The 15,011-nt window shown below is 37.3% G+C and overlaps 2 protein-coding genes across 2 annotated transcripts; one reads left to right on the top strand and one right to left on the bottom strand.

Annotated features, from left to right (window-relative positions):
• Positions 1–284: 284 nt before the first annotated feature.
• On the bottom strand, positions 285–1,967 carry LOC130719076 (uncharacterized). The gene is made up of 3 exons (XM_057569719.1): positions 1,945–1,967; positions 543–1,860; positions 285–461 (listed from the first exon to the last, which is right to left on the bottom strand). The coding sequence occupies exons 1-3, from the start codon at positions 1,965–1,967 to the stop codon at positions 285–287; spliced, it is 1,518 nt and encodes a 505-aa protein (XP_057425702.1).
• A 7,321-nt stretch (positions 1,968–9,288) lies between these two features.
• On the top strand, positions 9,289–12,924 carry LOC130717247 (probable adenylate kinase 1, chloroplastic). Its single transcript, XM_057567411.1, has 4 exons — positions 9,289–9,691; positions 11,077–11,217; positions 12,114–12,386; positions 12,605–12,924. The coding sequence occupies exons 1-4, from the start codon at positions 9,392–9,394 to the stop codon at positions 12,746–12,748; spliced, it is 858 nt and encodes a 285-aa protein (XP_057423394.1). The 5' UTR covers positions 9,289–9,391; the 3' UTR covers positions 12,749–12,924.
• Positions 12,925–15,011: the final 2,087 nt, after the last annotated feature.

The following is a 15,011-nucleotide window of genomic DNA, read 5'->3' as shown; positions in this document are numbered from 1 at the left end:
AACACATCCGCAGTTATAACCACGGGAAATTGGTGCTATTAAATAGGCTTACAGTAACCTCTTACAAATGCCTCATGACCTACCGCAGTTATAAGTGCGGACAGGTTGAAAATTACTAGCAGTTATTACAGAGGCATGCACAGTCTAATTTCCTGTCAGTTATAACAATCCAGAGGCATCACAAGCTATTTAATGAGACGGTTATAAAGTTCAAAGTAATCATCCATTACACGCATATAAATTACAAGCAATTCGTTACAAAACAACTTAATGATCCAACATAATTAATCATCACTAAGGTCAATAATATCACTACATCCTCCATTTTTTTGTTTCAGATAAGCCGCGTATTCTTCAATGCGCTCTTTGTAAGGCTCTTCCCTTTTTTTTGCTTCCGGGTGACAGTTGTATGCCCACAAGTGAGCTGTGGTCGGCATTGGATGCCCTTCACGAAGAGTAACCTACAAACAAAGAAGAGTATAAGCATAAAAGTATAAGGTTTTACATATACGTATTATGAAGGATAAAGGATAAGGATTTACCCCAACGAAATGATCTTTATTGACAAGCACAATCGGCATGAATTTGTGTTCTTCCACTAGGTCCGTCTTTCCTTTTAACGGATAAAAAGTGTTGCATCCGATATTAGCAATAGTCAACACTATGAACTTATATTTTGTGGAAATAAGGTAGGCCATATTTGGTATCATCATCCACTTGTCTTCACCTACGGGCTTAGTATCCTTAACTGTTAGAGCTAAACGCATTTGGTTAACCTCGCTGGCTCCAAACATGTTGATGTACATATTAGCATCCGAATCAAGCTCTGTCAGAAGTTCCCTACGTATAAGTGGCCAATCGTCTTCTGCAAGACCCTTCAACGATGCAACACATCTATATCCACAGTGGCCATCTCCCTTTACATTTATAAAGTCAACAACGAATGGATGAAACTCATCAGGGATTTGTTTAAGGTAGCGCCGACGTAGGTAACTACTCACAGGCTTCTTATCCTTTGTACACACCATCCGGATCAGATGACTTTGTACCTTAGAAGCCTTAGGAGGCTTTTGAGATGGAAGCTTTGAAGCCTTAGAAGCCTTTTGAGACCTAACCTTTGGAACCTTTTGAGACTTAACATTTGGAGAAGGTTCCTGTAATGGTGTCGTGTTGCTATCACGCCACGAGCTCGGATACTCTTTGTCAATAGTCTCCCATCTACAAGGAATGCGCTTTGTAGAGGTCTCACCACATCCCTTGGCAAACTTCTTGGGCTTGTTAGTGGATCCCATTGGCCTACCCCTTGTTTTCTTCTTTGTTGGAGCGCACATAGAAGTCGTTTCTGGATAAGTAATCATTCTAAGGCTCTCAATGATCGACATTCTAACTCCGTGCGAAGACTCCTCGAACTTGGTTCGTAATTTGTCAAATTCAGACTCAAAACTCAAACCCAATGTTGGATCCATGTCACGGTCCGAAGAATCCCAAGTCAATTTCCTCCAATGTGGATGAATTGCAAGTAATGAGACAGATTCAAACTTCATGAGCTCACAAGCACATGGTAGTCCATGGGTTCTCCTAAGTACACACTCACAGTATATACCACCAACCCCAATCCTGCCAATTTGAGTCTTCTCTTTAACAATAATGTGCAATGCCGCTCTAGATACAAACCCGCGCAAATGCTTATAGAACGGGTCATTCACAGAATGCTCTGTGATAAATATGCTGAGCTGGAAGGACTCCTTTATCTTGTCATGCTGCATGATAATAAGCTTGTTCATCGCAGTCCACGCAATGACCAAGTCACCCTTACTGTCGGACAATAGTTTCTTCAGCTTTGAATGTGCCCCCTCAACTCTACGCATGGTATAAACATGTAATCAAAAAACAGAAAACATTTCACAGTTGAAGTCAAAAAAGTGAAGGATAGCAACAAATTACCTGTTTGTTGTCGTGCACCCCATGTGCATACAAGTATCAATCTCAAACTTCACAAACTTGCTTCTCAAAGGCAACCAGTTAGTCTCAATGTAAGTCTATAGCTCACCGGTATTCGACATAGCACCCACAGCTTTATCATACTCAACCTCGTTGGCAGCATACATCAACCGATTCCATCTATCAGTAATGTCTTCACGCGTCTCAATGTCTTTCACAAGTTTCTTCATCTCGCCAGTTACACTCTTAAGTACATGAAACTGACATAAAAGACAGCGAGCTGCGGGAAAAACAGTTTCCAATGCTTCCATCAAAAATTGGTCTTTGTCTGTAACAAAGACCTTCGGCAGATTGTCCTCATTAATGATCAAGTCTTTTAATCTATTCACAGCCCAAACAACCACATCCTTTTGCTCATTCTCCATGTACGCAAAAGCAATGGAGTATGTCAAATTTGTCGACGTAACCCCCACCATCTCAAGTAAAGGGATCTTGTACCTATTGGTCTTGTATGTACTATCCAGAATCACAACATGAGGAAACTCATTGAACAAGTGAATGGAATCAGGGTGTGCCCAAAACAAAGGTCTGACCACATTAGTACCACCCTGCACCCTAGACCAATGTGCGTATTTGTGTTCTTCCAACAACTTCATCAAGTGTTGCATCTCAGTCAACGATCCCCTCTTCGACCTGTTGTATGCTTGCTTCTCATTGTAAATCTGTTTAATTCTAGTCAAGTTGGTTGGGTTGTGTTTCCTTATAGCAATCAAAATATCACTGGCCTTGACCCTTTCTTCAATCATTTCTCCCACCATCGCCTTTTCCTCTGGATTTAGACGGCCAACATATGAGTGACCCTGCAAAACCTCAGCAGTGTCATGATTATGGATCCCACTATGCACAAGCACAGTCCACATTTTATCTTTATTACTACGCCTTGCCCTTAGCCTGAATGGACAATTACACTTCTTAGGTCCAGTCCGCTTTCGCTTTAACACCGATGTGGATGGTTTATATTTGCCGCCACGCTCACATCCTAATGTCATCACGGCCCTCCTTTTGTCAGATCCATAGTCCGACTTCTGAATAATAATAACATAGCCATGCTCTTTACCTACAGCTTTGGCCCAATTAACAAGAGCTTTGGAGGATTCAAAAGCCTACAACATTCAAAAACTCAATTAAGTATACATCGCATGACCTACACATAGTGTATAACTTGTTAAATTCAACAAAACTTACTTGGCTAGTGGTGAAAGCTTTTGTAAGATCCACAGAAGGCACAATCTCCATATTGGGCCTATTTACTTCCTCAGGTATCATTATGCTGCAATCAACAAAATAAGCTCAATCAATATAAAAATCTTTGTTCTGTCCGCACTTTAATATGCGGCAGCACATATTTGCCTTCCGCAGTTTAACTGGCGGACCTATTATTCCAACATATCACTTTCCGCACGTATGTTAGCGGGAAAATCAATTTTATTTAGGTAGTAGCAGTACCAGACCTTAACACGATTGAAATGACTAAGTTTTTCACTTCTGCTAACAAGTTAGCGGAAGGTATAAATTTAACACTTCCGCACGTATGTTAGCGGGAGCGTGTAATTTGTTTCATTACCGCAGTTTTAAGGGCGGGACTAACCATTTACGTCGGAAAGTCGCGAAATCGCGATGAAAGCTAAAAAATGCTGAAAAAAAGCTCGGAAAAAGGTAAAAACTTACATGGGTAAGCTTCTATTCTTGACTTGAGATCACCCAAAAGAACTTGGGAGTGGAGGAGTGGAGGATTAAGAGGAGGGTGAGGAGGAGGGTGAGGAGGAAGAAGGAGATGGTGTGTGGGAAGTAAAAATTAAATATTACCTTTTTATGTTTTTTTTACTAAGGGCAATGTTGGAATTTTTAAAAAAGGAGATGACGGACTTAGCAAAACGGGGAGGCGCAAATAGTCTCTGTTAATTAATGTACCCGAAGGATAGCTTAAGTGGTAAGAGCTAGGGACATAAGGGTGGGGTGGGATGAAGGGTGAAGGGTCTCGGGTTCAAACCCGGAGGAGGGATTAATTTACTAACATTTCTAACAGCTAACATTTGTCTATAAAAAAAAAATGTATACTAATTAATGTGCTCGATTAGAATTAAACATTTAAACTAATGAGTTTCTTAGGATAAAATAGAATTAAATTTATCTAACGTATATCGGATTTGTTTGGTTAAATGTCTGTCAAATTATGTAAAATTAGGAGTGAATAGTCGTTTTGGTTATTGAAATTGTGAGTGTCGATCACTTTCATAATTTGAGTTAGGAAAAAAGTTTGGAAGTATGTGAATTTGTAAATTGTCTGTCACATTAGTCATCTCTATCTTTTTTTTTTTGTTGATCAATGGTTAACTCTATTTCAAGTTTTTGCTTAGTTTTGACAATCAAAGTTAACTCCTCAACCAAACCAGGATTCTTCTTGACAAAATCCATCTCCAACACGTCCTTCAAAGTCTTAATATCATACTCGGTCATGCGCAACTTACACCCCTCAGGTAACTTGTACGTATCCAAATCACTAGGCCTAACCCCAAGCCACTTTACATCAAGGGTGGTCAAATGAGCATTGTCATTGGAGATTTTCTTCGAACCGCACCGATAAAACGATAAAAACTTAAACCCATAAGGATCACAATCCGTAAGCGCCAGCACAGGCAGCTTCAGCTCCATCTTCATCTTCATCAAAAAGAGCCTCATTACAACATCACGCTTCCCCATCGACGTCACGATTATACACGGAAACCGGTTGTAGACAATGTCTTGAACCAACCTAAAATAAGGACCAAACCTCTCCACTAAGAGAATGAACTGGGCATCACTCTGCATATCCCCAACTAGATATATAACCCGCCGAATTACTTTCCCTCCACCTGATTTTGCGCATTCAATCATATCCCCACCTTCATTGAAAATCAACCTACCAACAACACGCACGCTTCCTACAAGGAACGCAGAAGAGGTAGAAAACTCCTTCACGGTGTCGAGGATCACTGAGTCTGGCTTCAGCTCGTTCTTGAAGGGAAGCGTGTTTTCGCTTGGGTCGCGCAGGCGATGCTTCTTGTCGTCGTCCATGGAGGTGTGCAGTGTGTGTGGGCGGGAAAAGAATGCTTCGGCTAATTTTGCTTTTCTGTGGTGGGGACTTGATTTTGACATGGGTTCAGCTTGTATATATACTAATGTGCCCAAGTATGGATTTGTTAGGATTAAACAAACTTATGACTTATCTAATATAAATCTGGTTGGTTTGGTTCAAATATCAGTCAAAATATGTAAAGAAGCATCAGTGAATAGTCAGGTCCATCTGAATATGAGGTCAAGTGCCACATGATTGTTAATTTATTGTCTGGAATTGTGAATTTAGTGTCAGATTTGTCTACCTTTACCTTTTATCTTCCTCTCCCTTCACCTAGCTTGAAGATACACTTCACTTAATTGCTTTAGCTTGGTATCTTGCGCGCTTCTGGACTTGAAGTACGACATATGTGGATTGGAAGAGCCATGTTCATGGAACATAGGCGACGTCCGAGGAACATAGGTTGATGCAACTTAAAGACACATTTCATCTCAATACTTAAGGATTGGTGTCTTGCAGGCTTGTGGATCGAAATGAGTGACTTTGGTACGGATTGTAAAGTTCGAGCGTAGCACTTCATCATGAGTGACCTATTTTATCACGTGGATCACAAAAGAATGTTGGTAGCGTATAAATTTTGTATCAATCCTTAACTAGGCCCAACATACTTCCTCATATCTTGCACTTCTAGCCACATGCGGATGCCTTCCATGAAGTCTACCATGTTCTCTAAACACTAGCACATATACAAACACTTAGGATCATGACGTCTTATCATAACTCTTAAGAACTGTCATATCAACTAGTGAGTTTCTCTTCCCATGTTAATTGGCTGGCTCCAGTATCTCCATTTGACATGAAGCTCCTATATTAGTGGCGAGTGTTCCATTCTGACTTTCTCTTCAAGTATTGGATAGAAATATTACTTTCAGATTAGTTAATCATAGTAAAACTCCAAATATCCATGCAAAATATTCTTTTCTTGAAAGTAGAGATTTATTGTTATCAATAAAAAATTGCATTATCTCTTTTAGTACATGCTTTATTTATGAATTTTACCAAAGTAATGAATTTAGACTAACAACCTTCCACATTTCAAAGCCCAAATCTGCCAACGACTGCTTAACAATTGATGGACCGGCTAACGACTGATCGTCAATTGGTCTGTCGACTAACTATTGATTGACAGTCGATATATCGATTGACGAATGATTGACAACTGATCCATCGACTAGCGACAAATTGAAAGACGTATCTGGCCCAACCACCATATTTAGACAATTGAAATAGACTAATAAACCGTCGACACAATTCACTGAATTTTCTCTACTTTTGGGTACCTCAACTTCATACTAATATTTTAAAAATAAGTTAATAAAATTATTCTACACTATAAAAAAAATATTAGTTAAAAAAAAATTAGAGTGGAGGAATGGTGTTCCATTCAGGGCAGAGAAAATTACCAAACTCAAATAAGTGAATAACACTTACAGAAGACTTTTTCGGTTTTACCTTACTCCGATGCAGTGAAGGTTCGAACCCGGATGGCAATGGGTCTCGGACCCATAGAGTACCCGCAAAAAATACCCACTATGAGTAGGGTAAAAACCCGCTAGATGAGTATGTGGTTGGATATAGGTAATTACCTGCAAAAAGTATTGGGTATGGGTGCGGGTATGGGTACTATATAGTACCCATACCCGCACACACACATTATTATTATTATTATTATTATTATTATTATTATTATTATTATTATTATTATTTAGTATTATATGAACAAATTAACTTAAGCTATAACTTTCAAACTTACTTATTTTAAAAAATAGATGACTATTTAAAGTAATCATAATCATTGTTAATTTACTCCCACTTATTTTTAAAATTAGTAAGTTAATAACCTACAACTTTAGGACTATATTATAAATCCAAAATTAAAAATTAAGTTATATCTTTCTTGCTTATTCATTCTAAAAAAATATACTCTTAGTTGAATGATTTTATTTGTTACGTAGATAATCTTTTGTATTTATATTAGTGTTTTTTATTTAAAAAGTTAGTTGTATTTTTTATTTTCTATTAATAAAAATAGTGAAAAATATATTTTGATTAGCTAAATTGCGGGTAATGGGCACGGGTACGGGCATATAGGTACCCAGAGGGTACGGGGACGGGCATTCAAGTTGCTACCCACGCGGGTATGGGGACTGATGACCCGAGGTTTATTCTATGTTTATCGAGTCCTTCTTGTTTCTTTCTTTTCCTTTTTGAGTCCTTTATTGAGTTTTAAGTCAAGTTGAGTCCCTTTTTATTTCATAATTGTATCTGCATTAATTTATGTGTTTTTAATCAATTTATTTAGTCTTTTTATTAGTTTAGTTAGAGAGTAATTCCTATGGTCAGTTTTGAGCTGAAGTTCTTTGAATTCATGAGTGTTGATTGCACATTGGGGGTTTTCTTTGCTGAATTGAATGAAAGGATGGTGAATTATCATGATTAATGACATGTTCCAATGAGTTACATTGTTGTTTTGATGGTTTCTTGAGATTCTTTTCAGGTTTGATAGGTTTTTGATGGCTAATGATGATGGTTGAAAGCTAAGTTAAGAGCCATGATGATATGAGAAGTGAGAGTTACAAAATTGAAGAAAAATCAGATGAACCACGCATGTGCGCCATGTATCTCACGCACATGCGTGAAGCTACTGTTTGAAAACCTTATGCCCACGCATGTGCGCCGTTTGATCCACGCACATGCGTGGTGGCAAAATCTGATGCTGCGAATTGTACAATTTTGAGCGTTTTGCCCACGCATGTGCGTGGAGGAGGCCAAGCACATGTGTGGATTACCGCTGGAAACTCTATAAATAGGGATTTTGTTTTTTCATTTAGGATCTTGGTAACTTTTTTGAACAAAACTTACAGGTTTAGGTTCTTGGAGCTTGTGGGAGGCTTCTTGGCACTCTTGTTTCAGGTTTTTGTTCTTTTAATTTGCATTATGAATTCCCTAGCCTTGCTTGGCTAGTTTTCTTTGTACTTTCGGTGAAGTGAACCTTAGCTTTGATTATGTTTTGAACTTTTGAGTTTCTTATATGAATAAAGTTTTCTTTCTATGTATCTTTTCTCTGTTTCAATATTCTCTTGAATGCATGCAAGTGTTTGGCTTTCTGCTTGCACAACGGTAGTTGGTAAGGATTAAAGGACCATAGGATTAGATTGATTTGTTTACTACCACTTAGGTATAAGGGTGGGAACTTATTGTGTTGGCCTGAACATAGAAGCTTCATTCTTCAATTGAATTGACTAGGTACTAAGGCATTAGGCTTAGCAACTGAAATTGAATGATTTACTTGATTAAGATATTAACAAGTAAAGGTAAAGGCTATAGCATCATAGAAGGAGTTCTAAAGTTCATATAAAGATTTGGTTGTAAGAAACATAATTGGACTAAGTGAAACTTTGACCAATGCACTTCTTTGTCTGAATTGATTATAGCTTTTGATTACAGTGTTTTGCACAAAACAAAACTCAAACTTATATTATTTTTCTTTTTACATTCTAAACACTAAACTCTAAGAAGCAATTGATGAACAACTATCCATGTGGTTCAACAATCTTTTGTATTACTTCGATCAATCCGTACACTTGCGGAATTGCTATCAAGTTTTTGGCGCCATTGCCGGGGACATCACCATAGAAATGTTCCTAAGAGTTCATATATGAATTAGTTTGTGAGTAACATAACTGAATTAGGTGAAACTTTACCCAGGGTACCGTTTTCTCATAAGTTTTACAAGATTCTTGTTTATGCTTTTGTTACAATTGCTTTCATCACAACAAACTTTAAACTATATTTATTTTTCTTTTCCATTTCAAACATTAATCTCCAAGATCAAATTAACAAACAACTATCCCTGTGGTTCGACAATCTTTTGTATTACTTCGATCAATCCGTACACTTGCGGAATTGCTATCAGGGACGGGTACAGGTAATTTTTTAAAACGTGGGTATGAGGATGAGTACTATAGTACCATACCCAGACCCTACCCATTGCCATCCCTAAAACCCACAACCTGTCATACTTCACTAAACCAACATCCAGTCATGCTTCACTAATCATTGAATTCTGGCACGTGAAACTCGTTATTTAGATTTATAATATAAAATTTATTCAAGTTAACGTGTATGCCTATATGACCTCAACTTAGATGAAATTAACTTTTAATAAGGCACATATTAGCATATTTAGAAAGTACTTATACAACTTGAATAAATTCAGACACCGAACAATTAACAGAATAATCACCGATCCTGTTTCTCGCTTCTGCAAATCCCATGGCGGCCGTGACCCGCCTCGCGAAGCGCTCGTCCTCCGTCTCCTCCCTCATCTCCAGGAGACGCTTCTCCTCCGAAGTCAACTCTCACGACCCGCCGCACAACGCCGCGCCCTTCCGACTAGTCCGGCCGCGTGAAGACCCGAGTAACAGCCATGTCCGGTGGGTCTTCCTGGGCTGCCCCGGCGTTGGCAAAGGCACCTACGCCAGCCGCCTCTCTAACCTCCTCCACGTCCCTCACATCGCCACCGGCGATCTCGTCCGTGAAGAGCTCACCTCCTCTGGCCCCCTTTCCACCGAGGTTTTCTTCTTCCTCCTATCTTCGCCTCAGAACCTTCAATTTTTTCTTCCCTTTCTGTACTCTGTTGTTCACTTTGAATTAGATTAGTTAATTTCCAATTCAATTATGAGTATAATTGTTACTTTTGTTTATGAAATTATGTGAATTGTAGCATTGGTTTGAGAATCATTCTATATGTTTCATATAAAAATTTGTAGTTGCAGTCTTGCAGATGTTAATTTATTTGGTGGGGGTCTGAATAAGTGGAATTCAGAATCAGATAACTCCATGCCTATCGTTATCTGACTTTAGCATAGCAACTACTTGTTAGTCTTTTGTCATTTTTCTAACAGGCTTTTGGAATTGGACCACCCAAGTGCCCTCCATAGTGGCTATAATAAATTATGTTTATTATAAACTATATTGTCCCGCGTTGAGATGGCGGCGGAGCTAGATTATCATGAAGGCCACTGCTTAGGGGGACCCATAAGTTTGAGGAATTAAAATAAAAAATGCATGTAAACTTGTAAAGTATCAAGTTTTTCAAAGATATGGGGAACTTGTAGTCTTGTGGAAAAAGGTTGTGAGATCGATGTGTTTAGGTAGGTAGAAAGGTCTTCAATTTGGCCACGTAGGAAGAACTTGGAAATCTGAATTCTTCAGGTTTTGTTAGATATTCCTCACTGAGTCACTTGTATAAAAAAAGCTGTTTCTGACATGCTAGTTGTTTTGATTTGTTTCAGCGAACTAATTGTTCGAATGGAATAGCATAATGCATCTTAATTTAATTTAAACCTCAGATTGGAAATGTGTGCTTCTGAGTTTGGACGCACTTAAAATAGTTTGGTATTTCCTTTTTTTTTTGCTTTGATTGGATGTAAACTTCTTTTACAACAGTATGCTATTTGTTACATGACTAACAACTCTTGCGATGTTCTTGTTATCTGTTAGTTGCTAACTTCTGTTAAAAACATGCACAAGTTAAAATTGAGATTTGTTTGCTGACAATACCTTAAGCACTCTAATTATAAATATTCTTGCATTCTCTTGATGGATGCTGTAGTATTAATCTGTAATGTGCAGTTTATTAGTTAATCTTTAAATTTGGAAGATGAAAGCTTTGTGTAATTTTCATCAAACCAAAATAGTGAAATGAATCTTGATTGCTTCTCATTTTTATTTTTCCAATTGTATGTGATTAAGGTGTTGAATGTTATGCTATTCTTGATCTCTTAAAGATCAGCTTGACTGAAAATACATTGAGCTTTGACTAGATCACTGTATCCGTATTTCAATGTCATATGGTGTGGCATAACTGTTGCCTCTTTATTGGGATACTATATTAATTTTATGTCCATTTCATTATCACATCTACTTTCTGATTTGTTATTTTTGGTGTCTTACAGTTATCAGAAATTGTAAAGCAAGGTCAATTGGTGTCAGATGAAATTATTATAAGTTTATTGTCAAAGAGACTTGCTGCTGGAGAAGCGAAAGGTGAATTGGGATTTATTCTCGATGGTTTTCCTCGAACAATAAAGCAAGCAGTGAGTATCTTCTATTTGGAAAAATGTGTTTCATTATAGGTACTCCCCTGTATTTTGATTGGAAAATCTTTTACATGAGCACAGGGAAAAAATATTGATAATGGATTATGAAACACTAGAATTAACTCAACACTAGAAACTATCATATGAGGTGAGTGAGAGTTACCCAAGCCTTTATAAGCTCTACTTTAGTCACGCATCCAGTCAATGTGAGATCTCAACCAACCCCTTCATGCCCAAGACTGAGCATCTGAAGCATGGATATTATAGGACTTCTTTTTTATTGCACTAAGGAAGCTCTGGGGCAAGTAATAGGAAAGTTGCGAGGTCAAATAGTTTGCACCGTAAAGTCCGTAGGACCATGTATTTTTTTACAGCAGTGGGTGGCCCAATAATGAGTTTAGGATAGGCTTTACAGATGAGAGAATATTATATATAATAAGTGTAATAAATACAATGATCAATAATTACCCATATTATCATAATTAGATAATAATATAATATATAACACAAAATCAACACCATATTACTTTATTTTTTGACAAATGTAGTTTCTAATGAAAAGTAAACGAAGAGATTTTGCAGATATGGATACTATGATGATTTTAGGCAACCTACCTTATGTAGGGCTATAGGCCCCTTTATTTTCCTACCTAATTAGCTACTACTTTTCATCATTTTTAAAAAAAATACTTTTCAAACCTTGAATAAGTATATTAAAGTCTCTCCGTGTATCTATTTTTTGCATCTCATCATGTATGTTTCCAGAACCTAGATAAATATTGTCCCCTTCATCCCTATTATGTACTAGAGTTGCAACGATTGTATAGCATTCTTACTTCTCGTAAAAGCAGTTTATAATAAAAGGATTTTTACATTGCATTTCTTGTGTTCAGGAAATACTAGAAGGGGTAACTGACATTGACTTGGTTATTAATCTGAGGCTCCGAGAAGATGTACTGCTTGAAAAATGCCTTGGTAGAAGAATTTGCAATCAGTGTGGGGGAAATTTTAATGTTGCTTCCATTAACATCAAGGCTGAGAATGGGAACCCCGAAATTGTCATGGCTCCACTTCTTCCTCCTACGGATTGTATGTCAAAGCTCACTACTCGATCAGATGATACTGAAGCAGTGGTCAAAGAAAGGCTTCGAATATACAGAGAAATGGTATTGCGGCACTATATTCTTATTAATATTCCTATTCCTATCATTATTATTCTGAGTAGACTTAAGGAAGACTGGCTGCTTGAGTGGATTTGAAGTTGCATGTGTGTGTGTGTGTGTGTATATATATATCTTTAATATGGGGAATTGGGGATTATGAAAGGTCTGGGTGAAGTTGCATAAAAAGTTTCTTTGTAATTGGTTTTCTGTCATGTTTTCAGAGTCAGCCTGTGGAGGAGTTTTATCGCAGTAGAGGAAGATTATTGGAGTTTAACCTGCCTGGGGGAATCCCAGAATCTTGGCCAAAGTTGCTACATGCTCTTAATCTTGATAACTACGAGGACAAGCGCATTGCCACAGCTTAAGGACATAATGTTGTACCATAGCAGTTAGTATTTCATTCTTTGCATGCATATATTGCATGCTTGGCAATTTTGCAGGTAAGAAAACCAAAGAAAAGGATTCATAATATTATTTCGGACCAATAACTATATTGTGAATTTTTGTAATATAAAATTGATAGTGTTGAGTTTGCTCTTCATTTTAATTTGTTTATAATTTATATGGGAGGGATTCCGGTCTTTTAATATTATTTCGAAGTGAGTTTATCACAACATTGCTACATATTTGGTTGCTTACTAATATGCTTTGAAACTTGAAAGCTCTGGTGCTTCATTACTGTGTTGTTATGTTGTAACTTAAATACAAATGAACTATTTTTGTTACATCATCACAAGCCTGAAATTTAGGGAATCTTTTACTGAAATAAGTTTCATGATGATTCACTTGCAAATCACAATACTTATCAATGACTCCTTTAATACGCTTGTTGCTTTGATAATATTTTTGTAGTTGCAATATGAGTAGAGCAAGGATTCTCTATTAGTGGCAGCAGAAGAACTTATCTCTCTGGTTGGATTTTGTTTTCCTTCAAGATTAATTTGGTTTAATTATAGAAAAATGCTAGCAACATTCTCTTTTCAACACTACTTGAACACTTTCTCTTGGATTGATTGATATTCATGTGGAGTCCATTAAAAAAATGGGTCTCACCTCCAATTTAGTGGGACCCACATGAATTTCAATAAATCAAAGAGAGTGCATTGAAAAAGTGTTAAAGTGAGTGTTGGTATGACAATTCACTAATCATTGGTTGTGTGATGTGAGGATTTTCCTGACTGCTTTTTTTTTGGTCAATTCCTGACTGCTTGTGTTTGGATTTTAAAATGACAGTTCAGTGTTAATGGGCCTGATTGGGCTTAGTCTGACTTAGGACTGTTTTAGTTAGCAATAAGGGTTAGCATTTTATATGACATTTCAATGTTAATGGGCCTGATGGGCTTAGTCTGACTTAGGGCTGTTAGGGTTAGGTATATAAATAAGGGGATGTGAGATCAGAGGGAGGACGGCTGTTCAGTTTTTAGTTTTGGGAAATCAGAGCTTTGGCTCAGTTGTAAGGGTAAAGCCTTGAAGGAGATTACTCTCCTATTCCTCCTATTCTTTTCATTTAACAGTAGTTTCTTCAACCCTCATTTTCTGGTTCCTAACAGCAAGGAATCATAATCCTTGAAGTTTTGTAGCTAGGGGTTTTCTCCATTCAAACAGGCCAAGCTGGTTTGCTCAAGGAAGGTAAGCCAGTGAGTTTTGCTGCTAAAATCAAAGAGGACATCAACACATTTAAGATTGTCCATGATAATCACTTCTTTGTCAAAATTATTCTGTCTTCTTTTCCTGTCATTGCAGCTGGCCGAGCTGGTTGGCTTAAGGATTGCCAACCAGGAAGTTTTAACAGCTGCTAAAATAAAACACGGCGCAATACCAGCTCTTGACTGCTTAAGTTTGCGTGGTGCAAGATAGATTGCTGCCGTACATTTTTTGTTGTTTGACTTGCTTTTCATTCTAAAGTAACCCAGTCTGTTGTGTAAGATTTTCTACGTTGTTATATTTAATTTTATGGTTGCCTGTGCTAAGAGGATGGGTCTGAGCTGCATAATAACTAATAAGAAGACTAAAAATCGGTTAAAAAGTAATGAGATGATGAGATAATTTAATATTTTGCATTTAAATGGATAAAAGCAAGAAAGAGAATGAATACCCACTTTAGTCCCTGAAACATATAGTACCAATTGCATTCATTCCATAGCTATAATGCTTTTGAATCTATAAATTGTTGAGCCCAATACCTTAAAATTTTAGTGAAAGTCTGAAAGATGTGGTGTCTTTCTTTATGTGGTTACTTTTATTCCAATATGGTGTAAAAAATATATGTCTCTTCTTATGCTATAATAGTGAATGACAGTTTCACACCATAACAATTAGTATTAGAGTAGAAAAGAGACAATTTTTAGCTTGGTCTTTTTTAACTTCTTCATTTTGTGATTCTTCATCTGAGAAACCATAAATTTGTCAGTAGCTGAGGGATATCATGGTCTTCTTCTCATGGTTACTAAAGATCCCAACGCTTCGAGATGAGTAGTCATTCTTGTAGGAAACGGTCAGCCCATTATGTATGATACATCTCCTTCCATTATGTTTTCTTTTAACTCACAAATCACTTAATAATAAGAGCTCTGACACTAGTTGTTATGATATGAGGATATCCCTCACTATTATAGCGTTAGAGGATAC

Source organism: Lotus japonicus, chromosome 5 (assembly GCF_012489685.1).
Source record: "Lotus japonicus ecotype B-129 chromosome 5, LjGifu_v1.2".
NCBI lineage: Eukaryota > Viridiplantae > Streptophyta > Magnoliopsida > Fabales > Fabaceae > Lotus > Lotus japonicus.
The sequence above is the reverse complement of the archived record's forward strand: the minus strand, read 5'-3'. Positions and strand labels throughout refer to the sequence as shown.

Coding starts and splice junctions, on each gene's coding strand:
- LOC130719076 (XM_057569719.1), bottom strand. CDS start 1,967: ATGGGGTGCACGACAACAAACAG. Junction 1,861..1,944: donor GGGTGCACGACAACAAACAG/GTAATTTGTTGC, acceptor TACCATGCGTAG/AGTTGAGGGGGCACATTCAA. Junction 462..542: donor ATAAAGATCATTTCGTTGGG/GTAAATCCTTAT, acceptor CTTTGTTTGTAG/GTTACTCTTCGTGAAGGGCA.
- LOC130717247 (XM_057567411.1), top strand. CDS start 9,392: ATGGCGGCCGTGACCCGCCTCGCGAAGCGCTCGTCCTCCGTCTCCTCC. Junction 11,218..12,113: donor CTCGAACAATAAAGCAAGCA/GTGAGTATCTTC, acceptor TCTTGTGTTCAG/GAAATACTAGAAGGGGTAAC. Junction 12,387..12,604: donor TTCGAATATACAGAGAAATG/GTATTGCGGCAC, acceptor TCATGTTTTCAG/AGTCAGCCTGTGGAGGAGTT.